Raw genomic sequence first — 25,547 nt, 5'->3', positions numbered from 1 at the left:
AACTTGGGGAAGGCTGGGGCCGAGCTCTGCCTCTCCTGATGCCTCTTAACTGGGTATTTAAAGCATTGCCTGAGAATTTTATATTTAGAAATACGGAGCTGTCAGATGAAGACCCTTTTGCCCTGCCTGATTTTTAGAGATTCTGTCTTTCTTCTGGTCTCGCAGGCGGTCCCCGGCAGAAGGGACTTGGCCGGTGTCCTGTCCCAGTTCGCACAAGGCACAAAAGAGCTGAAATATTAAAAACCTCTGTCTTACTAAGAAAAAAAGAAATTGAACAACATTGAGTCTTTCTGGGTGCACTCTGCGTGGGGCGTTGGGTGTCCGGTGTGTGAGTGACAAGTTATTTTTTTAATTTTTCCAATTTTAAACCTAATCCTGGAGTCATCACTGGGTGACGAGTGCGTCTGTGGCTCCAGGGGACAGTTCAGAGAAACTCTTATTTACTATGCCAAGGTTTTAGGGTGCAGCGACCGAATCCCTGGGTCTAACCTGGCTGTGTCCCTGCTCATCGATGCTGTTGTGCCAGTCACCCCGGCCACTGGCCGTGTCCCTGCACACAGCCTGGCTGTCCCTGGAATCTCTCTTTATTTCATTATCCCCTCTCAAACACCCTGTGCCCGCTGCATCTTGCAGATGGAGCTGGGTATCCTTTTCCCACAGGCTGTTGCTTGCACCAAGTTAAAAGCATTGCAGTTGCTCCTCCACGGCTTATTTTTCCCCTCCAAATCCCCCAGTCGCTTGGGATATTTTTGTTATTATTGGCCTGATCTTTTCAGTACAACAATGTTTTTTCTGGGGCAGTGCCCAGTGCCGGGCACAGCTCGGGAGAAGGTCCTGTGAGGGCAGTGGAGAAAAGGTGCACGACATCGAAGCCCTTATGCAAGTAAATAGCAGGAAACAACATCTTTTTTGTCTTGCATTGAAATGCCATACTTGAATTATGGTTCTTGATCACATTTAGTTTTGAGTTAATACGATTGCTTCTTGGCTACCTGTCTCCTGGGAGCGCTTATTACTATTTTCATTTCCTGACTCTAGCTATTTGAAAATCATGGTTTGGGTTATAAAGTATATATGGAAGAGATAAGGGTTCCTTTTGTTTGCTTTGCTTTCTGAGCCTGTACAGTACACAGTGGGTGGGGGGAAACGCAGAAGTCTCTTTCTGTACTGGGTGAGAATTGTGAACTTTTATTTATAAGCTGACAGCTGAGGTTTTCATGAGACCATTTGAGTTAAGAAAGTGAAGTTTGGGAGGGAGAAGTAAAAAAAAAGAATGTAAATGTGATAAATACTATGGGAGTTGTGATGAAATAACACAAATTGGCAGCTCCTGTTGCTGCACATCTTGCTCCAATAATCTCTCCCCTCTTTTCCTCTTTACTCCCTTAAGAAAACCTTTAAAAAAATTCAAAAAACGTTAAAAAACTTTAAAAACCTTTAAACCCCTGGTCCACATCTCTTCCCCAGTGTCCCTCGCTCTTCCCCCAGCGCTGATGGGATGCTGGGAGTATCAAGGATGTCACTCGGAGCCAGGATGCCTCCCCATGGCAGTGTCGCCATCCCTGTGACACCTCCAAGGGCTGCCCAAGTGCAAATGGTGTCCTGGTAGCAGGTGAAAATTGGGGATGAAACCCGGATCTGTGCTGCAGATCTGTTGCGGTGCAGCTTCGTTGCATCCTTGCTGTGTCCTAGTGCACTTTTCGAACCGTGGTGACGTGGGGAAGGGTGAGGAGGGAAGGGGATGTAAGAGCACGGATAGCAGTCGCGTGAGGGCTTGGAAGGGTTGTCCCCCAAATCTGTCCTATGGTCACACCAACGATGCTGTTGGGACTGATGTTTTGCAAATGGTGCCCGTTTTAGCCTTAAAAATGTCTCTCGGTGGCAGTGTCCTGGTGCTGGAAGGTTTCCACGCACTCCAGCCAGCTCGGATGCAAACTAGACAGCAACTTCTCCTTTTTGCTCGTAGACCTGGTGTAAAAATCACCAGGGTCCCACCCGGGTCAGGGAAATCCAGCAGCAAGACCAGGATTTGAAGGTGCCACGTGATGATTCTTGCTTCCATCCCATTAAAATAGAGAGGGCATAGAGGGTTTTGCACATCCATCCTATAACCTTAATTGAGCTCTGGATGCCTCCTGGGGAGGTTTGAAAGGCATTTAATGCAATTTAAAAAGTAAACTGAGCCTTCAATTGCCCTTTTCCAGCCACGGTGCAGTGTTTGGGTCCATCAGGAGTGGGTGTAAATGCCGCGTTTTCTTGGATCTTCATGTTCTGAGCTGCTCCGTGCTCACCTGGTGCTTTGTTACCGGAGGAATTGCGATGCTCGACCTCCCCGGGCTTTCTGCCTGTCCAGATAAAACACTTCAGAGCATGGCTGCCTCCAGAAAGCATCGCTATTTTGCTTCATCTGGTGGGAAATAAAAAATATGAGGGTTTTTTTTTTTATTCTGCATAGCTGGGTTGCTGTGCTTCCTCACACACCCGCCTTCTCCGGGATGCAATTTTCCACCCTAGCAAGAGTGCTCTCCCTGGCGATATCCTCGTTGAGCTCATTCCATGGGGATCCAACCCCGGACTCCAACCTGATGCTGGCATTGGGATGCATCTTCTGTGCCTTCTGCTGCTCCTTTTTGGGTTTTTTGTTTTGTTTTAAATTTTTTTTTTTAATATATATTTTATTTTCCCAGCCCTGGGTTTGCCTGGTGCAAAGCGCTGATAACTTTGGGAGAGCGACTGCCTGCCGGCTCCGCGCGCTGCGGCGCGAGCTAAGATTAATAAAAGGCTGTCACTTTTATTAACTTTGCAGCCCAGTGCGTTATTTAATTCCAGGCAGGTACCAAGTGCAGCCCTCCAAGCTTTAAATGGCTTTTTCTGCCTATATGCATGCATATGCATGCGCCCATCGCAACACTCCCATTGAGTAATACTGAGAGTATTTCAGAAAAAAAGCATATTTTTGGTAGCAGTTGATGTTTGGTTCCCTACAGGAGAGCCGGAGAGGGACTCTTTGTCAGGAAGCGTAGTGACAGGACAAGGGATAATGGTTTTAAATTGGAAGAGGGGAGATTTAGATTAGATATTAGGAGGAAATTCTTTCCTGTGAGGGTGGCGAGGCACTGGAACAGGTTGCCCAGGGAAGCTGTGGCTGCCCCATCCCTGGAAGTGTTTAAGGCCAGGCTGGATGGGGCTTTGAGCAACCTGGTCTGGTGGGAGGTGTCCCTGCCCATGGCAGGGGGGTTGGAACTCGATGATCTTTAAGGTCCCTTCCAACTCTAACCATTCTATGATTCTATTTTCAGCCTGTTGGTATATATTAGTTGATGTTTGGTTCCCTATTTTCGGCCTGTTGGTATATATTGGGGTCAGTCTGGTCTTTTTGTGGTGCAGGGGTGTATTTATGCCATTACAGTCAGGTTTGCTGTGATATTTCACGTGGTGGTAAAGTTTTGGTGAAATAATGGTTGAAAACCTTCAGGCATTTGATTTTCGTCCTGCGCCTCCTGGCAGGGACAGACAAACTTTGCTGCGAAGGAAGTTTTAATAGACATAGCTTGGAAGTTCACTAAGAGGTGCATAAATAAAATGTTTCTCCCTCGCTGCTTAGGCACTTGAAAAGATCTTGAGGTTTAATTTTTATTTATTTTTTTTTTTTTTAATTTAAAAAGGAAAGAAAGCTTTTTGCAAACGGGGCTTTGAGTCGCTTAAATGGTGATGGGCTGCAGACGCGGGAGCAGAGATGCACTGGGGCTGCTGGGGGAGCATCCCGGTTATGTGTGACTTGGGCTCAGCCTGCGAATTCACACCCAGCAAGACAAGCCAAAGGCTTTTAAATCAACGTTAGCCCCTTAAATATCAGAACTGGGGACAGTTTTCCTACTATCGGCCCATAACTTGCCGTTAAATTGATGGGCAGGGAGGAAGCTGCTGGGTACTGCCCTGCACCGTGCCATCCGTCTCCTTGCTGCAGTGCAGTTATTTTTATCTATTATATATTGTTCTCGGTAGAATTATTCTGCCCCCAGCCTGTAGATAAGGGCTGTTACTAAATGAATTTGAGCTCTTCCTTGAAGGTTAAATTGCTGCCTTGCAAGTTGGCGAGTAAGGCGGGGAGATGCTTTTTCTCCTTCACCTCCACGAAACCCACGCGGGCTTCAGCCCTGACCTGGCAATTTTGTCGAGTGTTACTTGAAAAAAGGCGAGTATTGTATTAAAATGCTGCCTGTTCATCCTCTGAACTGGTGGCTCTTCTCGAGCCCTTTCCGATTACGGTGCCCACCCAGTTGCCAGCTCTTGGGTGGGGATCCTGCAGCACCACAGAAGGATGTATGGGGATTGTAGGTCACAAATTTGGGAAAGCTTCTTGTAGGCATGCCCAGGAGCGTTCCCATAGGATGCAGGTCACCGCTGGGAGATGTGGCATTTTTGGCTGTTCCTCAAAAACAAAGTGGCAGCTTGTAACCCCCCTTGGAGCAACACAGGGTGTAAGTTTGGTGAAGAGTGCCCGGTTCTTGGTAGCACCATCGTGGTGATGCTGGTCCCGCAGACTGGATTAAGGCCAGTGCTGGTGTTGGCATCTTCTGTGGGTATGAAATACATAACTAATGACAGCAATTTGGGCAAAGAAAGGGCTGCTGGTGTTAGAATCATAGAATAGTTTAGGTTGGAAGGGACCTTTAAAGGCCATATAGTCCAGCCCCCTGCTATGGGCAGGGACGTCTTCAACTAGACCAGGTTGCTCAGAGCCCCATCCAACCTGGACTGGAATGTTTCCAGGGATGGGGCATCCACCACTTCCCTGGGCAACCTGGGCCAGTGTCTCACCACCCTCAGTGTAAAAAATCTTGTCCTGACACTCCCCTTCCCAAAGATTGGGGTGGAAGGATTAGGATGGAAAAATCCGTAGGAAAACATACAGAAAATGTGACTGCTGGGTGCTCTGCCCACAGGTTAATTTTTCAGTTGGCGAGTGAAATGATGTTATATTTAGTGCTGGCTTTGCTGCCAAGGAGCTGGTAGGCCATTGGAAGGGTACCGTGGGATATGCCGGATGGGTAATATTAGGCTGTACGTCCCTGGAGGCTTCCCCTCGAGTCCTGAAGTTGTTTCTCCGTTATTATTTATAGCTCAGCTAGAAGGGGTTGGTCACTGAAATGAACCCAGCAGGATGGCAGCGTCGTCCCCGTGCAGGTCGCGAGCCTCCCTGGCTCCAGCACCCTCGGTCCATCGCACCGAGGGGATGCGGGGATCCGGCCGAGCATCCCTCCACCGTGCGGGGCGATGTTTTTTCTGCAGCTCCTTTTGTTGATAGGCACTGTTGGTTAACAAACACGGCTGCTGCGGGTTTTTGGAAGCTGTTAGCTTGAACCATTAACTCTTCCTTTTAATTATTCAGGTTGCCTCTTTTAAATTTCTTTTTTAAGTAGAGCTAATAGGCTTTGCAGAGGAGGCTTCCAACCACAGCGGTTTCTCCCCGGAGGAGCTCTGTTTGTGCATCGCCAGCTCATCTCTTTTCTTCATTATCCCTTATCTTCCTCGAGCTGATTAATTGCTTTCAATTGATTATAAATATTCTGTTGATACACGCAGAGGATGGGAGGGGAACAGGATACATCCGGGCACATGGGGTCATTGATCCATGCAGTCTCCCCGGGCTTTCCGAACCTGCCTTGCAAAGCTGAGCATTTCAGCCAACCTTTACTCCCTTTTTATTGCAATTCCTACAAGCAACCAAAAAAAATTGTGCTGTAGCATCATTTTGAGTCTTCACGGATGCACATGCCCCAGTTGAATAGCCATTGGGACGTTGGGCACAATCAAGGGCGCACTAAGGTGGGGTTGGTGCTTTGCCAGCTTCACCACTGGCAAAGAAGGTGTGGGTGTGATGCACGTTTCCAACTCCATCAGTGCACGGAGTCTGCTCCCAAATCTGTGTCTGAGTGTTATGTGTGGCCCCAAAAATGTTAGTGGGTGAAAAGAAGGCCCTGGGAAGACCTTAGAGCTCCTTCCAGTATCTCAAGGAGACCTACAGGAAAGCTGGAGAAGGACTTTTTACAAGGGCATGTAGTGATAGGATGAGGGCTAATGGCTTCAGACTGGAAGAGGGGAGATGGAGATGAGATCTCGGGAGGAAATTCTTTGCTGTGAGGGTGGTGAGAGCCTGGCCCAGGTTGCCCAGAGAAGCTGTGGCTGCCCCATCCCTGGAGGGGTTCAAGGCCAGGTTGGAGGGGGCTTTGAGGGACCTGGTGTGGTGGGAGGTGTCCCTGCCCAGGGCAGGGGGTGGCACTGGATGGTCTTTAAGGTCCCTTCCAACCCAAACCATTCTATAGTCTATGAAATGTTTGTTCCTTGCAGCTTTGGTGATGCTGGAGGTGCAGACCGGGATGTGGGTGGCCTCTGCCCAACCTCCCCTCCATGCAAAGCCTGGTCCTGTGCCTCATGCCCAGTGAGCGACAGGTTTGGGGTGAAAAGAAGTGGTATTTGGGTAATTTTTCATACTGATAGATGCAGCAGGTTGTGTGGGCAGCAGCCTGGCTGGCAGCAGGTGTCATAAAAAGATGTTTTCTATAGTGGATTCCCTAATATGCATATATATATATTGCTGGAGCGGTTAATGAAGAGGAATCATTAGAAGCGCTTATTTGAAACTCTCTGGAAGCTAAAGAGCTTTGAAAAAAAAATAAAAAAAAGGCAGTAACATCTGGTTAGTAAAGATAGTGTCCAAATTTGGAGGCGAGTTGCCTGCCTTCAACCCCATTAAAGTCACGCATGTCACTGAGGATGCAGAATGACTTTTAGAAACGGGAGCACATTTTTACATACGGATAAATTATTAACTTTTCCTGGTAGGCTGCTTTCCTGCCCCCCCCCCCCCCGCCCCGTTATTTCTGCGTGTGCTGACGGTGCCCCCCTGCTCGGATGAGCTGAGCTGGGTGGCCCTGGGGACGCGATGGCCCTTGGTGGCCTTGTGGTGACATTCCTGGCGGTGCAGCGGGTGAGATAAGGCTTCGCGTGTGGCGACACAGCAAATCTCCACCAGGAGAATGTTTGCCAAAGTTTGAGCCCAGCTCCACGGCTCTTCCTCCGTTGCAGGTATTGCTGCCGTTCGCTTTATTATGATTTTGATTTCTTATTCTCCTCTTTCCACCATGAAGTGGCTGGTGGCACAGGCACAGCCTTCAATGTATAGCGACTTAATTACGTGTTGCTAATTAGGGATTGCCAATCGAGCGGGCTGTTTTGAGCAGCTTTATCGTATGCTTGCAGGAGTTGTGCCGTTCCTTTGCCATCATATATGGTAATATATTCGCTGCGGCATGACATAGGACGAGGTTCAATGAATAATGTAAAGCCCGGAATAACACTGAATCTATATGAGATGTGCCTTTTTCCCCCGGCATTGTTTTAAAAAGGAAAATATTGATTCTGGTGGGATTCAGCGGTTCAAAGCTCTCGGAGAGCCCCCGTTCCGATCGATGCCCGAGCTGGGTGGCCGACCGTGTCCTGTCCCCTCCGTGGCTGCCGGTGACAGCCTGTCGGTGCCGTCCCTCACCTCCCCGCGCGCTCGTTAGCGCTGACGAAGCTGGGGAGGGTGGGAAGGAGCGCGTGATGTTTGCTGCTGGATCCAGATGTTGCAGGAGCTCGGAGCAGGTCCCAGCCTGGCAGATGCCTCGCTAAGGACGCAGCTGAGGTTTGGGCTGCGTGGCCCATCAGTGACGTGAATATAAACTGGCAACGAGCTCAGAAATGAGGATTTTGGGGTTTCATTCCCTTCTAACTACCCTCAGATGCAGAGGTGCTCATCGCTCAGGCTGTTTTGGGGTGTAGATGCCAGGTGAAACAACCCTCCCCACAACACATCTTTTTTTTTCCTCCCCATTTACTGTCTTTGAATGCTAATCAGGATGAGTAATTTCTATTTGGTTTTGTTGTTTTTTCTTTTTTTTTTTTTTTTTTTTAAACCAAATTCCCCCTATTCTGATCTGTATCATTTATTTTCTTGCGGGCCGCTGTCTTAGTCTCATTACAGCCTTTTAGCATTTGAATCAGAATATCGTAAGGAAGCCAGAAGTTGTTAGGCATAAAACGTCTGTGATAACAACCCTAATTCTCATGATAAAATAAAATAAAAAACACAACAGAAATAACTGTGATGCGTTCAGGAAACTATTAAATGAGATTGCAGCCGGGAGCACGGGAATCGCTGCGATGATGTTGGCCTTTTACTCATTGCTTTTTTCGCCTCTTTACGTCGTAAACAGCTTTTTCAGTGCTATTTTGAAGAAGGGGAAAGTCACTGCGGATGGCCTGGGAAGAGACATTAAAAAATAAATAACTTTGGATTTGTCTCTCGCTGAGGCTTTAAGTAATCACTGCAAAAACTCTGGGCCACGCACACGTGATTTTCGGGAGCTAAAATACTCTGTCGGTGCTGGAGGAGGAGGAGGTGCCGAGCGGTGCCAAGTTCCTGAATTAAAATTACTCTTACCACCTCTGGTTTTGGAGCCAGATCTGTGTTAATTAATCCTTCGCCTCGCACGTTACATTTTGCAACCTCCCCGCCGTCGATTTTTTTTATTTTTTTTTTTTTTAACTCTGTAAAAGCAGACGGAGGCTTCCCGAAGCGCCTCCGAAATTCCCAGCTGAGCGCTCTCATCGCTGACAACGCCAATTTGTCACCAGTGAAATGTTTGACAAAAATGTGTCATTTTTCGAGAAAAGTTTTCCTCGAAAGAGAAACCGGAGGGGGAGAAAGAAATCAGCTCTGTTTCAAAACATCTCCTCACTTGGTTTTATTTTATTTGGTGAGAGATGGGGATGGGGAACGGGGTTTCCACGGGCACGGGGGGGAATGTTTTAGCAAGTTTTCCTGGAAGTAGATGGCATTTTGGTGCAGGAGACCTTGTGTGAGGTCTCCTGATTTTTCTTACTCTGATTTTATGTGGTTTTTAGGGCCGGCTCTGTTCTCCAGGTCAAATGTAGCTCTGAAAGGACCAGCTCCTGTCCAGAGGTGCATAAATGCATCCCTGACCTTCTGTAGGGATACTTCTCATGGGGCTCTGGTAATTCAGCAATCGCTGCAAGTGCCTGTGCCTTCAAGGTGATAATATACATCCATATGGTCAAGTTGTATTTAAGCAACCACCAACTGCCATTAGGTGTTTTTGTAGGAAGGGTAGGGTTTGGGTGGCAACACTGAAGTTGAAGCGCTTCTTGAGCCCAGCTTGACCCTATTGCGAGTCCCTGATAGCTGATGCCCTTGTAGGTGATGGTTGGGAGATATTGGTGGTGGTGACCACCCGTTCGTGGCTTGCACCAGAGACATAATCCTGGTGGGACATCCGAGCCTGGGAAGCTGGAGATGGGGCGTGTGATGCAGGTTTGTCCTCTGGTTTGGATCAGGCCCCTCTTGCCCCATCTGCAGAAGCTTTCTGGGCCAGGCTTGGGTGGGAACGCCCTCCCCTACCCCATCTCTGCAGAGAAGGGTCACGGCTCAAGGAGGCTGGCAGGTCCCCGCTGAGATTTGGGATGAAGGCCGGACCCGTCTGCATTGATACCCAGTGCCCATCCCCTTCCCCTTGCAGGAGGCAGCTGGGATCCACAGCAAGTGTCTCCGTGGCCAAAAATACCCCCATGGCCTCAGATTTGTCCCTGTGTGGTGCTGGTGTCCCCTCCCTGCCCTGCTCCCACCCTCACCCAACCCTCAGCCGAGGCATCTTGCACGCAACGAGTAGCAGCATCCACATGGATGGACAAGGATAAATCTTTTACCATTTATTTGTGAAATAGAAAAACTGCCTTGTGCAGAAATACGGGTGTCTGGGGTCACGTGGAAATCCCAGTCTCTGGTACTGGCTCCGTTATTAACCTCTTCCCTCCCAGCCTCCCAATTAGGTGCGCTGTGACCCTGGGAAAGCCGCCTCTCGTTAGGGCTGATGCCTTTTCCACGTGTTGTCTCCAGAGGGGACGCCGTGTGTCACCTCCCTCCCCGCGGCAGCCACCGCTGGCATGTGGCCATGGGTTGCTTCGAGGCAAGGAGGGGAAACCCAGACCCCAACCCCAATCTAACCGCAGCGGAAAAACGCGTCTGCCGCCTGGAGCAGCACCTTTTAATTAACCGGCACCCTTTTTCCGTGCTATTTCTGAAGGGGTTTTTAACCAAGTAGGAAGGGGCGGGTGGTATTTTCTGGATTAAAGAGCAGTGGTGGTGCACTGTCATGGCACACGTGTGTGTTGGGGATGAGGACGGGTGACGCCAGTGCTGCGGGTGTGAGTAATGCTGCCTGGGTCCACCATTAGTCAGCAGGAGCTGGGAGGCCAGCCCAACCTTCCCAGTCACCTCTTACTTCCCAGTAAGGCTTCCTCTGCCAGGAAGGAGCGTGACGGGTCAGAGGAGGCTCCCAGGAGCTGCTCTGGGGGAGCCTGGGGGTTTGTGCAGTGTCCGTGATGCCGAGAACCTCCTCCCTCTGCCTTGGCTTTGGGGGGGGGCATCACCTCCTCGTGCCGTGGCCGATGGCACCAAGGGGCGCGTGGTCACATTTGCACCGTCCCCGTTGGTAAAGCAGATTTGAACCAGCAGGTTCTCCTGGACGCAGCAGGGTTTTTTTTTCCTCACCGGCTGGGGGTTGCTCGGGCTGCCCCGGCGTCCCCACCGCGTCGGGAGCTGAGTCGGCAGGGAGATGGGCGCGCTCCGACTTGAATCCCCGGGGAAGGGAGTTGTGTAAACTGGGAGTGATGGGAGAGCGGTGGGGTGCTGAGAGAGCAGAGTTCTCGTGGGCTTCGAGGAGCTGATGCTGGTGGTGGCAGGGGCTGGGGCAAGGGGTGCGTGGCGATGCCGTAGGGTGCACCAGGGCTTGTGGCAAGGAGAACCACAGCGTGTTGCAAAACAAACCCCCTCTGCTCCGCTCTGCTGAGACCCCACCTGGAGCCCTGCATCCAGCTCTGGAGCCCTCAGCACAGGAGGGACGTGGACCTGTTGGAGCGGGGCCAGAGGAGGCCACGGAGATCCTGGGAGGGTTGGAGCCAGGGGGCTGAGACAGTTGGGGGGGTTCAGCCTGGAGAAGAGAAGGCTCTGGGGAGACCTTTGAGCCCCTTCCAGTCCCTCAAGGGGCTCCAGGAAAGCTGGGGAGGGACTCTGGATCAGGGAGGGGAGCCATAGGACGAGGGGGAACGGGTTTGACACTGAAAGAGGGGAGATTGAGATGAGATCTGGGGAAGAACTTCTTTTCTGTGAGGGTAGTGAGAGCCTGGCCCAGGTTGCCCCGAGAAGCTGTGGCTGCCCCATCCCTGGAGGGGTTCAAGGCCAGGTTGGAGGGGGTTTTGAGGGACCTGGTGTGGTGGGAGGTGTCCCTGCCCAGGGCAGGGGGTGGCAGTGGATGGGCTTTAAGGTCCCTTCCAACGTAAACCATTATATGGGTCTATGTAAACCAGCTCCCTTCCCCTCCCTAAGCCGCCTGCGAGGAAGCAGCGGGGCAGGGAGGGGGACGATGCCCGGCAGTGGAGCGTTGGGGCTGGTATGGACCTGGTTTACTGACCCAGGCTTGTTTGGTGTATGAGGTGACCGTGGTGGTGTCTCTTCCTAGCCAGCGGCAGCTCATCCTCCTGCGGTCACGCTCTGTCACCCACTTCCCAAAAACGTAGAAGCCGGTGCGGGCAGGGTGTGCCTCAGTTTCCCCATTCCCAAGATACTGCTGTAGGGCGGGGAGGTGGGTTTGCCAAGGCTTCACGTGCTGGGCAGTGTTGGAAACCAGACCATGGTGATTTATTTATATTATTTTTTCCATCTCAGACTGTGTTTTCTGAACTTACCCCCCCCGGGCAGATCAAGGGGTACGTACTGGGAGCTGCCTGCAGCGTCCCCGCTCCGGGGCAGCAGCCACCCAGCCCTGAGCAGCCCGTGGCTGGGCAGTGTTCATCCTCACTAGCCCAGGTAGCATCAGAGGGATTGGCATAAATTCGTAAGCCCAAAGTGCCTCTGCCCGGTTTGTCAGCTCTTCGGTGGGGTGAATAAATTTAAAAAGTGGGTCTGCTTGGAAACAGACGGATGGCTCTGGATGAAGGGGGGTGACAGTGCAGCGTGTACCATAGGGAGTGCAAAAAAGTAACACCCAAGCAACCCAAAAAGGCTGTGTCTCAAGAGAGTTTGGTTTTTCTGGTGTACTTTTATGCAGCTTTTATTATAGAAAATCAAGCAGCCCCTACTTTCTCTCTGCCCTTCCTCCCTGCAGGGCCAGCCGTGGCGGTTTGCAGGGGGGAGGCCGGTCTGCGACGGTGCTCCCCGCGGGTGCCGTGCGATGGCAGCCTGCCGGGACAAAATAAACAATAACTGCATTGCCAAAAAAATATTTAAAAATAATATTGCATCTGTTACCCTTGCAAGGAGCTGCTAGCACGAGCCGTATGCCGGAGACAGGGCTTCTTTGCGGTGTCTTACCTTCCTCGTGCCTCAGTTTCCCCGCCGTGCCCCCACCTACCTTGTGCCTCAGTTTCCCCGCCGTGCCGCCGGCAGATGCTCCAAAGGGACCGGTGGCCGGGCCGGTGCAGCGGGGATGTCGCGGGCGTTACGGCAGCCGCCGGCTCGGTGGGTGGTGGCGGGGAGCGATGGCCGGCGAGCCGGCAACCATTTCCGCCGGCGGCCGGGCTTGCGGGTTCCTGCGCAGCCCTGGGCTCGGGGGGCAAGCTCTCTCGCCCGCCGCCGGCCCCCGTCCCGCGCACCTTGGCTCGGCGGTGGGCAAAGCCACTCCTCTGCCGGCGTGACATCAAGCCGGGGAAAGAAACTCGGGTGACCTGCCAGGGGTCAAATTCCCGGCACAGGTAGCGCCCGCCGTACTTCCGTGCAGTGCCGGGCAAGGAGCTTACCAGCCGGGGGACCCCCAAACTTGGGGAATCCTAACACACACACCCCCCCCACCCCGGAGACCACCATGAAGTCGGAGCAGGAGGAGAGCAAGCTGGGGACGTGTCCCTGCGAGCACGGCTTTGCTCCGCTCCCGGCCTCTTCTTCCTCAGCTCCCTGGGGACGGCGAGGGGCGGCCGGGCACGATGCTCGGGGCAGGGTGCTGTGCCCTTGCTTAGCCCACGCAGGTAAGGTGGGGGGGGGGGGGGGTGTGTGTGGTGGTCCCCGGGGGGTCTCGCCACCTCGCGGGGCGGTGCTGGGAGTTTGGGGGGGGGATGCAGCCCGGCGTGCACGTCTTCCCCTCGCTCGCTTTGTGCCGTGGTAGCTCGCTTCCTCCCGGGAGGAACAAAACAATCCGAGCGCGCCTGGAAGCTCGCCGGGACCACGCAGTAGGGTGGCTTTGGGGGTGTCCCGTCCCGTTCCCCCCCCTTCCCGACGCCGAGGCGGATGTTAGGGGAAGGGATGAGGGGCTTCGGCTCCCCCGGGGGCAATGGGGAGGGCGGCGGGGCGGGCGGCTGCTCCCCACACCCCGTAGTCCATTTTGTCTGCTGGAGAAGTTGGAGCGCGCCGGGAGCTGGCGGAGGGGGCCGGTGGGGGGGTGGGGGTTGCAGCCCCACAGCCGGCTGCTTTTACACCCCGTGGGGCTTCTGAAAGGCTCTGCCTGCCTCCTGAGCCCCCCTGCGCCCCCCCCCCCCCCCCCCCCGCCGGCGTGACCGAGAGCTTTATATCAGGTTTTAATTTCTTTATGCCCGTTGTGAGACATCCGCCAGCTTGTGGCCGGGGCAGCCGAGCGAGCTGGGAATAATCCAGCAAGCGGGGCTTTGGCTTGCTGGGAATAATCCTTTTTTTGGGAGGTGGGGGTTGCCGGGACACAGGGGTGACTTGGCAGGCGGGTGGTCTCTGCGTGTCCTGCCCCAGGGGTGCAAGCGCCGGTTGATGGTGCACGGTCGGGGCGTGCGATGGGGGTCCCGTCCCAGGACTGTGACCATACGGGAGCGCCGTGCCGACGTCGAACTCGGAAAACGCTCAAAAATGGTGTTTGCGGGGATTTATGCCCGTTGGGTGGAAACTGGAACCTGGACTTGCCAAGGAGTGTCCGTGCCCGTGTCCAGGCGTGACAGCTCGCTCGCTCGCAGCATCACAGCAGTAGCAAGGGGTGAAATGGAAAGCGTCCATCTTCAAAAGGTGGATGGACGGAGCCAAAATTCACTGTATTAACCCCTATTAGCTGAGGGTCCCCAGTGTCCTGTCCCCCCACCCAGGGGGGGAGCGTTGGTGGCCGACAGCTCCTCCGAGGTCGTGCCCGGGGGTGTAGCTGGGGTGGGCGGCAGCGGGGGCTCGGCTGAGGGTGCGAAGGGACAAGCGATGGGCCCTGGGGTTTATCCCCCACCAGGAGATGATGTTGCCTGGGCCTCGGGTTCAAGCCGCTGCACGTCCATCGTGGTGTCCAGGTGTGGAAGGGAGAGGGTGAACACGTTGGCTTTGCACCGGGAGGTCTCGGGCCGCGTGGGTAACTGGGTTTTCTTGCAAATTTTGGGCTAATCAAATGTTTTCTTGAGTGTGACCTGTCCCGGGAGAGGCTGGGCTGTTTACACGCCGGGGGGGTGGCAGTGCTTGGTCCCTCTGCTCTGTCCCCAGCTGTCACCCAGCCCTCTGCCGGGAAATCTCTGCTTTCCCTCCCAATTCCTGCTCGCGGAGATGTATTGAGAAAGGAAAACCATACATCGCGTGGAGGGTTTGGTTGAACCTTTCAGCAGGAGACTGAGGTCCCAAGCTGGGGAGCTACTTAGTAATCAAAGGTGATGAGGTGCCCTTTAAAATACTAGTTCAACTCATCCCTAGGGCTTGAATGGTTGTTTTCTTCTAATAATGGCCTTTATCCTATGACCCTTATGTTCCCCATCCCAGGACAGAGGTGTATGCACGTGTATGTTTGTGTTTATATAACATGTATAAATATATATATATTATATAACTATTCTATTTCTATATTATCTGTAACTATTATATTTATATATTTATATAACTATTTATTCTGGACCAAAGCTCAGCAGGAGGGAGGAGGGACGAAGGGTTGCACCATTCTCTCGATGAGCGAGGGGCTGTTAGGTGACGCCGTCAGCACAGAAATACTGCATGTTCCCATTTTGGCCCTTTTTTCCCCCCATTTGCATCCCTGCGCAGGGCCTGTGAAATCACTTTTTGGGCTGATCCGCTGCTGATTTTATTAAGCTCTTGGTCCACAAGCGAGGCTTTTCTTTCTGCCCACTCCTCACCCCAATTATTGATACCCTGCTGCTGCCGTCGTGGATAAAAAAGACCCCTCAACTTGCGCCCAGCAAAGCCAAAACCGTCTCGCCGCTAAACCTGCACAAGCGGCACAAAATGCAGCTTTCACCTTAGATACTAATTCCACCAACAGAAACCTTGTCGTTTATGCTGCGTTCATTTTTAATATGTACCCTTCGCAGACAGAAACCCGTGTACAGCAATTGTGTCAGCTGAGTTACACGGAGGGAAAAAAAAAAAAAAAGGCTTTTAAAAGCATGTTTTTAAATGGATGCTTGCTCCAAGGCCAGTAAAAGGCTTTGCCGCTGCGTGGCTGGTGGATCCGATCCCCAGAGGGGTCCGAGATGGGATTTGCAGGAGCAGGAGTGAAAACTTCAGCCCCAAATGCTGTCTGGAGGTTTTCATCACAATTTAAAAAAAAAAAAAAAAAAAAAAAAAAAAAACAGAAAAAAAAAATCACACACACCCCCAAAAATCTTATTTATATTATCTGTTAGCACCAAGTATTGTTTAAAGCATAAGGGATGCAGAATCCAGCAGTGTCGTGGAAGTTTAATGCTATCAATTGAAATATAATTAACAGCCAATTATTTCGGTGTGAATGGTAGTTTTCCTCAATTAGTCCAGGAAATGTTCAAATTGCATTAATTTCATCGCTGCCCACTTACGGTAGATTTGGAAGGGGCTGGAATGAGCTGGCGTGTGATGGGACTTATCTGCACGGGGCGATGGTTCCTGCCCCCTGGGGAGTCAGGAACTGCAGTGTGCAGACAACCCCCCTAAAAAGTGGTTAAAAATAGGAGGAAAAAATAAAAAGGAGCAAAAATTATGGGAAAAATGTGCTGTGGATGCTTTTTGCATCGGGGTTGTTGCACTTGGGAGGTGGTTTCCTAATAGCAAATTGAGCTTTGCACCCTAATATAGCAAAAAAAAAAAAAAAAAAATTGTTTTAATTATTCTATTCTCCATATTGTATTTTTGCGTCGTGCTGTGAGGTGTGTGGAGCCCCTCGTGCGGGATGCTGAGCCCCGGTCCCCGTTCGGGGGGCTTCAAGCCACGTACAGCTCCTTCGTGGCTTCAAATATAGGCATGGCCCCAGCCGGCTCGCAGGAAGGCATATGGAAATCCCTGCCGAGCCGCCTGTACGCGGAAGAAATAGAGGCTGAAATGAGGTTTCTGAATAATTGGCCCTATTTTCCCGGTTATTGGAACTTTTTCTGTAACGATCGCCAAGAGCTGCCTCGCAAATGGGGCTTCTCGCATCGTTTATTTAGGTGCTTAAACTTGGCAGAGCAGCGGGGTTTTTCTCCCCCCTCTGTTTCAAAATGAAGTTAAAATTGTCCTTTCAAGCCGAGTCGTTCTCTTAATGCAATTTATGCAAATAAAACGGGCTCTCTCCGTAGGACCCGCTGGGGCTGGGGATGCTGGTTAAGACGGGATGGAAACTTGGAGGAGAGCAATGGGGAGCGGATGCTCGGTGCTGGGGCGGGGGGGACACACACCGGTTTTGGGAGGGGGGTGATAATTGCTTTGGTGTGATTTTTGGTGGATGAGTGGTGATGGGACGAGGGAGCCTGGGGAGATACCAGAGAGCCTCTATGCAAATGAGGGTAATTACAGGTGTAAGGACGGTGAATGGGATGGCTGCTTTGGTCCAGCGTGGCAGCAGATGCTAATAAAGAGCTTGATATAACGCGAGAAATTGCTCATTAGGTGGTTTCCAAAGGAAATTGAGGAGAGCGGGAGACGCTGTAGCCCCCATGGCTTCCCTGAAACTCCAGCTTCTTTCCCAGAAAAGCCTTTAAAAACTTGCTGGGAAGAGTGTGGAGACTTGCCTGGAAGCCCATTCCTGGTTCCTACAGCGAAGGCATCGCCGGCAGCCCCAGGAGGGAGGCGGGAAGAGAGCAAGGACCACAACACTTCGCGATGTATTAGAAGAGCCCACGGCGTGTCTTCTGCTGTTGGAGCCCAGCAAAAGGTGTAGGGGTTTTTTTTCCCCCCTTAAACCTTGGCTGTGTGGATTGTGCTTTGCAATTTTTTTATATGTATCCATGCAAAAAAAATGGATTGGGCTGGCAGTGTGTATATTGCAAAAATAAATATATATTGCAAAAATAAATATATATTGCAAAAATAAATATATACTGCAAAGCCCAATCCATTTTTTTTTGTGTGTGTGTATATATATATTAAATTATATATCTGTAAAAGCAAGAATCTCAGGTATCTGGCTGATCCTGAGTTCGATAATTCAGGATTTTCCCTAGGTTTTGGCTTGCAGCCGGTGGCGTGGGGGGTGCTGTGCTGCGTGCTCCTTCCCAGATTGCACCTATAGCTTCTTATAGAGCTTGGATTTTAATCTTTTAGTGGTTTCTGCCCGTATCGGGAGTTAGAGTACTAAACTGGGGATTGAATTGCCTTGCTGCGTGCTTCGGAGTAGGAATGCTTTTGAGTTTTTTCACTGTTTTCTAACCGGGAACCAGAGGGAAATGGTGTGGTTTCGGGGAAGCTGCGTTGGGCAGCGTTTTATAGGGAGGAACTTTGTCAGAAACAGCTGCAAATCAGCTTTTTGGGCCATGCCAAAGGACTCCTCCGGGATTCTCCGCTGCAGAATTCCCCCCTGGACTGCCCTTCCTTGGGCTCCGTTCCCCTCTCCGGGTCCCCGCCAGGGGTGGATTTTCTCCGTTTCCCACCAAAACCGCTGCAATTTGCAGAAATCCCTCGGGATGGGTCGCCCTTGTGCAAACTGCCCTGCCTGGATCCTCCTCCGCCGGTTAATCATTTGCCCGGAGAACATTTGCTGCATCTCTTGGGCGAAGCAGCTTGTCCTGAGAAGTGGAAATGAATTATCAGTTGGGGAGGCGGGGGGAAAGAAATAAAAACGAGCCATTAGCGGCAGCCACGGGTGTTTTAGGGGGGGGTTGTGCGGGGCTTTCTGCGGCCGGGGAAGGCGCTGGGTGGGTTTTGCCTGGTAAATATTACAACGTAGACGTGTCCCTCGCATCCTCCCCTGCGTTCCCAGAGGCTGGAGGGGAAACGCTGCATTTCTGCAGCCCCCCGGGGAAGATGACTTTGGCCTCGGCCGCCTCTCGGTTCTTGCTTTTTTCGCACGGATTTCAAGAAAAAAACGCCTTGGACCGCGCCGAAATCCTCAGTCGAGCCCCCGGAGCTCGACTGTTCCTCGTTAGTGACTTTATTGCTAAATAATTTACAGAATGGGGCCTTGCCAGTTTTCATACGGGAAGCATTTCAAGTATGCAAACCAGATTTTATGCCTTCCTGGCGCAGCTGCCGGCCGGAGCCGCCTCTCCCCGTCCCACCGCCGGCGTCACCTCCCCTCCGCGCCTCACAGACCGGGGCGGAAAGGAAACGGTCCAGCACATGGGAAGGGGGAACCTTAGCAAAAATAAGGGGAAAACCCCCTATATTTCCTGCCCAGCCACTGTCCCCCAGGCTGGGCTGATGCTCGGTGATGGCGGGGAAAGGACCCAAGCGCAGTAGTTTGGAGAAGGGGCATTTATTTTTTATTTCTATTTTATTTTTCCGGTAGCTGTGACATGCGTGCTGAGGGATTTATTCTTTTCTCCCCATGTCTGTTGTGCAAACCCAATAAATCGATAATCCCCTTTGGGATGAGTAAGGGGTTTTCTCTGCGTGTCCTCAAAGTTGGGGGGGAAGAGCAAAATCAAACTTCGTATGTTGTCATTTTTGACATTTGTGATCATTTTTGATCATTTTTTTATTGTGATGTCTGGCTTGTATGGAGGATTGCAGTGGTGCATGCACGGCAAAAAAAGTGTATTGTAGGAAGAGGGGAGACGAGGGCGATGGGAGCAATGTGGAAATAGCAAAAAACCACTTTAATTATGCTCAGCAGCTGTAGAAGACCAGGTGCCTGGAGCTTCCCTGGTCCCTGCCACAGAGGGGTCCTGGGCTGGGGGATGCTCCTGCGATCCAGCAGCTTCGGGGGGTGTAGCAGTCGCTGGGTGTAAATCTGAAAAATTAAAGGTTTGGGTCTGCAGGTGTGAAAGCGTCATCTTCCGCTTTCCAGTCTCAGAGGGGTTTGGTTGAATGTTGTTGCGTACGCCCTGAACGTATGGATGGCTGGAGGCAGAGCCAGAGCGCATCGTATGGGGCACAGTGGAGCTGGACGCTGGCCATACGAGCAGCCAGTGGGATGGGAAGGTGGTTCTTGGTTTATTATTACCTTTCTTTATTATTATTTAATTTTTTTATTATTTTATTTTTATTGTTTTTTATATCTTTTTAATTTTTTAATGCCAAACCCAGTAACTAATACCCGGGGGATGCCCCTCTCCCCATCATGTCCCTCCCTCTTCTTCTTCCTCCGTTCCTGGGGTGCTGGTGGGGACCACTGCAGGTTTTGGGCTGTACAAAACAGGTTTGAAAGTGGAGGCGGGGTGGGGTGTCACCCCAGCAGTGTTTTCCCCCGGGGTTTTGAGTTTGCAGCGGGGCCGTGCCGGGAGCCGTCGCTGACTTCCTCGCATTGTGTCTCCTCTTCCTCCAGCGCTGCTGCGGGAGGAGGTGGCCCAGCTGCAGGAGGAGGTCCACCTGCTCCGGCAAATGAAGGAAATGCTGGCGAAGGACCTGGAGGAGACGCACGGCAGCAAGTCACCGGAGGTCCTCTCGGCCACCGAGCTGAAGGTGCAACTAGCCCAGAAGGAGCAGGAGCTGGCCCGTGCCAAGGAGGCTCTGCAGGGTAAGGGCTGCGCGCCCCTCTTCTCATGTACCAGGACACCAAAAATTCAATAATTTAGTTAAAAAAGAGAGGAAAAGCTGTCCCTTTTATCTGGACTGTGCCGTGTGTATAGAGGCCGGGGGGGGGTTGATCTCAAGGTAGTGCTCCCTGGGACCCCCCCGTCCTGCCCCAGAGATGCAGTGCTGGGACGGACCAGGGTGGGAAACGGGGTGTGGGAGGCGTTTGCAGCATCGCAGAGTTAATTCCTCCACGGCTGGCTAGAGACCAGAGCCAAGAGAGCAGCTGAAATGCAGCTGGGAAGGTTTGCGAGGTTGGGGGGCGGGTTGGATTCGAGCCCCTCGGACTCTTTTAGGAGGGAAGCGGCGAGTTTCCTGGTGAGAGCAGTTTTCCTTATCCCACGTGAGTTATCAGGAGCGCTGCAGAAGAGCAGAGGCTGGGTCTCCAGGCGGTGTGCAGGGTCTCCAGGCGGCGTGCAGGGTCTCCTCCTTTCCTCCTGCAGTGATTTGGGTGTTTTCCCACGGTGGTCAGGGCCGGGTTCTTCCTCCTGGGACTGGGACTTGCAGGGCGAAATGCAATATTGCAGCTTTTTCCTCCCCAAAACTGAGCTGGCGATAAGCCTCGGCAGGACGGTCTGTTGGCCAGAGCCGGGGGATGATCCTGAGCAGGGGAAAGCTTTCGCACGTCAAACCCTGGCAGCGCCGCGGCTCTAAATATCATCTCAAATCCCCGACATACCGGGTGTAACTTCCACTTGTCAGCTCGCGTTTGCGGATTACGAGGAGAGGCTGTCAAAAGTTCTCAGGCTCAGAGGCTGAGCGGCGGTGGTGGTGGGGGTTGGGGGGGGAGACCCCCATCCCGCCACATTTCCCCCCATCCGGGATGCTGAGATGCCCAGGGAGGGCAGAGAATCAGGCTGAGGCTGTATTTGGGTGGGGGATTTGGGGAAAAGAACAGGAAAAACTACCTCAATCCAGGTGCTTTTAATTTTATCACACTCTGATTTGCAAAAGCATCCCTATAATTTATTAACAGCCAAAATATCTTCCAAATCTTCCCCCCCCTGCTTGGTGCCACCCGGTGCAGCCTCCGGCAGCAGGAAATGCTCTGGGTTTATAAAACCGTAATTGGAGAAGAAAAACCTTAATTAGAGTATATTTGCGCAGACAGGGAGGAGGAAGTACTGATAAATGCAAAATATGGTAGAGCAGAACTATTTTTAAGACTATTTGCAGAAAAAAAAATAAATAAGAATAATAAGCCCTCTATGAAGCTGCAGCGAGGTCATACGCACTTCTGTGGAGGATAGTAGAAAGCAATGAATTTGGCTTGAGAATGATCGTGAGTATTTAAGGAATATGTTGTTGGTTTTTTTATTGGGCTTTTAGTGGCTGCCATGTGAGCCGCTGGGATTGGTTTTCCAGGACTTCTCTGCAGGTGTGATGGCTAGGAAGAGGGAATCTCAGCTTGCACTTGGAAAGGCACATAGCAAGAAGCCTTTTAAAACCGATGCTCCTTTCCCTCCCCTCTGCAGTATTGGAAAGCTTCTGTGTAATTCGGAAAAGCTCGCCGTGCTGGATCCCGCCCCGGGAGCTGGGCTGGCGGCGCTGGGCAACAGAGTAGGCTGAGCACGGCGGCAGATATGGAGATGGCTGATGTGGAAACGGGATCAACAGCTGGAAGGAGAGGAAAAAAAGCCTCCTTTTTTCCTTTCCGTGTAAAATTGTCCGTAGAGAAACGTAGCCAAAGGGGGAGGAAAAATGGCAGTGACTGCGCCTGGTGAATGGCTCTGCCAGGAAACATGGGTCGGCTGCTGGAGGCATTTGGCGAAATAATGGGGAATTTCACTGAATTTTTCACTGAATTTCACTGAATTTTTAGAGTTGGAAGGGACCATAGAGATCATCTAGTCCAACTCCCCTGCTGAAGCAGGATTGCCCAGAGCATGTCAGAGCATGTTACTCAGGACTGCATCCAGGCGGGTCTTGAAAATCTCCAAAGAAGGGGACTCCACAACCTCCCTGGGCAGCCTGTTCCGGGGCTAATTTTTCCAGGGAAATTAAGGAGCTGCAGGATAAGGCAGTGCAAGGAGCTCGGGGAAACCTGGATGTGCTCTATGGGTTTGGTGTTGGTGGTGTCCCGCAGCCAGAGAGGGGCTCCCAAGCCCACCTCTCAGCGTGCATCGCTGCACAGCCCCCGCGGTCCTCGCTGAAGGGTGCCCCGCAGTTGGCAGCGTCGGCTGCAGCATCCCTGCGCCTGCAGCAGCATCCGACCCACGCTGGGTCGTGTGTAATGTCATTAGCAGATAAATTATATGGAAATCTGTCGTCGTTGCTGGCACTCAGCCTGGAAGCGCGATGCAGCTGGTTACAGATATTGGCTGCCCGGGCCTTAACGCGGAGGGAAGCGGCGAGGGTTTGCTGGAGGGGTTTGCTGGAGGGGGCTCCAGCAGTTTTAACAGCCTTCGTTTTGCTCGGCAGCACGGGGTTTGGTTTGTGATGGTCTGGATGGAGGAGGGTGGGTGCATCGTCCCTCCTTGGCGATGCGTTTCCAGCCCTTTCCGACAGCATTTAGCACGGGGTGAAGCCGGCGATAAGCCCGTGCAGCATCTTCCCCGCGCTGTGCTAATGAGCCCCTGCTGCAGAGGGAGGGAGCGGGGATCTGGAGCGGCACAGGATGCTCTGCGGGAGTAACTCAAGCAGTTCTTGTGCTTTTTGCGTGCTTATTGCTCCTTTTTCTGGGCTAATTCCATCTCTTGCACTTCTATTTTAATCAATTAACGTTCGAATGAAATCCTGTTGTGCTACATCCTATGGTTCTCTCCTCCTTTGCTGGGACTCGGGGTCGTGCTTACAGTGTTAACGCAGTTGTGTTTTCCCTGGCTGCAGAGGGATGGATGTGGTGTGGGTTTCTGATGCGGAAATCTCCGATGGGAGAAGTTGCAGACTGCTTTATTACTGCCGGGTCCTGCTGCGGGCAGGGGCCGTGCCCGAGCGCCTGGGGGACTCGAGGAGCCTCTTGGCCGGGTGACATCCGTGAGCGTGTGGGCTAATGGCAGAAACCCCGTTCCTGGGAAGGTTTATCCGATATTCTGGAGGTCGCCTGCGGGATTATCATGCAGAGAGCAAACCTGCTTTCTGTTTCCTCTTCGAGCGCCAAGCTGGAGACCTCGGGCTGGCTTTCCCCACTGCTTGGGAAGGAGTGAACCGACTTCGTGTCTGCTCCGCAAACGTGTTATAGGCTGGTCTCCCCTCCCGAACCTGTGGCTCGGAGCTGAGACCCCCTGGGATGGTACTTGGGCTGCGACAAGCCTCCTGCAGAAACCCTCATCACCCCTGAGGTGCAGCAAGGGGGTGGATAGCAAAGAAATGGGTGGATGGATGTCCCAGAAGATAGGTGTCTGGGTGAATGGGCCTCCCAGAAAGATGAGGCATCCCGGCGGGTGGACATCCCAGAAAGATGGGGCGTCCCAGCGGGTGGACATCCCAGAAGATGGGGTGTCCCAGCGGGTGGACATCCCAGAAGATGGGGCATCCCAGCGGGTGGATGTCCCAGAAAGATGGGGCATCCCGGCAGATGGGCGTCCCAGAAGATGGGGTGTCCCAGCGGGTGGACGTCCCACGAAGATGGGGCATCCCAGCGGGTGGACGTCCCACAAAGATGGGGCGTCCTGGCAGATGGGCGTCCCAGAAAGGTGGAGCGTCCCGGCACATGGACGTCCCAGAAAGATGAGGCATCCTGGCACATGGATGTCCCAGAAGATGGGTCGTCCTGGCAGGTGGACTTCCCAGAAGATGGGGCGTCCCAACCATGGATCCAACTGAGGAAGCCTTCTCCACCTAAGGGACATGGGGCTCTGTACAGAAAATCCGCCATAAAATCGCCGCAGGAGTCATTGACCACCTTGTTGACCATTGAGGGTCTGATCTGGAAACCTCTTGGCTTCAGAGCAGGGTGTTTCCAGGTAAATTCCCCCGAGGTGAATACCTCCTCTAATTATTTCCTGAAATTTGACATTACGCTCCAATTTTCTGCCTGTGCTGAACCTCCGCACGCCCAGGAACGAGTGCCGGCTCTGCCCGACGCCACGTAACGTTGACATCTTCGATGGCAAGATCTTCTCCACAGATGGTGACGGCTGCACCGGGGGAGCGCGCACCGATTTAATCACAAAGCAAGGAGCGGCGCTGCAGTTCCTGCGCGGGGCTGACCGATTTTATGGGTTAGTCATGGTGACAATATTGAATTTCATGGTTGGGATGGAGAATCAGGAGAAATTAAGTGAATGTTAATGGGACGGGATGGATTTACACGTTGCTCTTGCGCAGGGCATCGCCGAGGCTTGAGCGGTGCCCCCCGAGGATGCCTTTCCCAGTGTTAAAAAAGAAGTATGTTCTTCAGTAAATGATAAAGTCAGCTCTGATTCTGTTCCTGGCATGAAAAATCACATTGTACAGGGCATGAGAACTACTCGCAAGCAGATGGGAGTCGTAGGGAGGGGGTCAGAGGTGGGCTGTGTCCACCGCCAGTGTCCTGGCTGGTGTTTGGGCTCTGCCGCTCCATCCCGGGAGGGGGAAGCCAGGCAGAGCTGCTATTTCTATGATCCAAAAGTAAATCATTTTTCATCTAATATCACATTACCGAGGTAGTCAAACTAATTATCTGTATGCCCTCCAAGCAAACCTGGGTGAGACAGCGTGACCGCCACCACCTCATTTTCTTTCATTCGTTATCATTACTTTCGAAGTGGGGGATGGTACTTACAGGAGCCCCCAATTTAGGGAGGAAGATGCCTGGTTTTAGCATGGGGTAGCTAATTTCTATCCAGAAGTTGTTAGATGTTGAGGCCACACAGGGTCCAGGGGGTGGTGGCACCTTCAGTGGTGGCACCACTGGGAGGTTTCCATGCTGCTGCCCCTCAGGTTGGTGCGTTGGAGCAATTAGATGTCCGCTCATTAGGTAAAGCTGGAAACGGAAGGTGCTGGGGAAGGATTGTAATAGTTTTGGCTGAGAGGAGCCCAGCGTGGGGCGGGTCCCGTTACTGCTCTGAGTCCATCATCCTCCTCCCGAAGGAGCGATGCTCGGGGGACGGATCGTGTGGCAGGAGGTGGAAGCTCAAGTAACGGGAGCGCTAGCTGACCTCGTGCAGGATTAATGGTGCAGGCGGAGATGTGGGGGGTGACAGTGAGAGCTGGGGGTGTCACACTGCTGGTCCCGACCCATCCTTCCCATCGCTTGGATGGTGGTGAGTCCGAGGGTGGGCTGGTGGGTTCCCCCCTCTCCTTCTGCCGTGTGCTTTGGGTGAGAGGGGAAAATAAATAATGCAGATAAGCTGTGTGAGATAAATACTTCCTGCTCACGGTAAGGGTTTAGGATTTCGTGTTGTCTTGGGTTTACAAACAGGTTAGAGGTTCTGCCAGAGCCCACGTGCATAAGGGCCGTGGGAGAATTTATTTGGATATTCTAAGGAGGAGTGTGTGTGTGTGTGATACAGAAACCTGGTCCTGGATCATCAGAATAAAGAAAAAAGCCAGTTTACCTCCTCGCATGACCCTGAAGGCCAATGAAAACCTACTTTATTCCTCCTTGGCCGCCTCTGCCGCCACGCCGTGGATCGCAAAGGCTCGTTTTCCCTCACTGAGTAATTAG

The 25,547-nt window shown here is 52.4% G+C and overlaps 1 protein-coding gene across 1 annotated transcript in view; it reads left to right on the top strand.

Annotated features, from left to right (window-relative positions):
- KAZN (kazrin, periplakin interacting protein) overlaps positions 1-25,547 on the top strand; it is a 103,949-nt gene that overhangs the window by 64,391 nt on the left and 14,011 nt on the right. Inside the window, exon 2 of the mRNA XM_074161616.1 lies at positions 19,710-19,901. Within this exon, the coding sequence (XP_074017717.1) occupies positions 19,710-19,901 (192 nt within the window). The remainder of the gene's footprint in view (positions 1-19,709; positions 19,902-25,547) is intronic.

Source organism: Numenius arquata, chromosome 20, assembly GCF_964106895.1.
Source record: "Numenius arquata chromosome 20, bNumArq3.hap1.1, whole genome shotgun sequence".
NCBI classification, from domain to species: domain Eukaryota; kingdom Metazoa; phylum Chordata; class Aves; order Charadriiformes; family Scolopacidae; genus Numenius; species Numenius arquata.
This window is presented reverse-complemented; position numbering and strand designations above follow the sequence as displayed.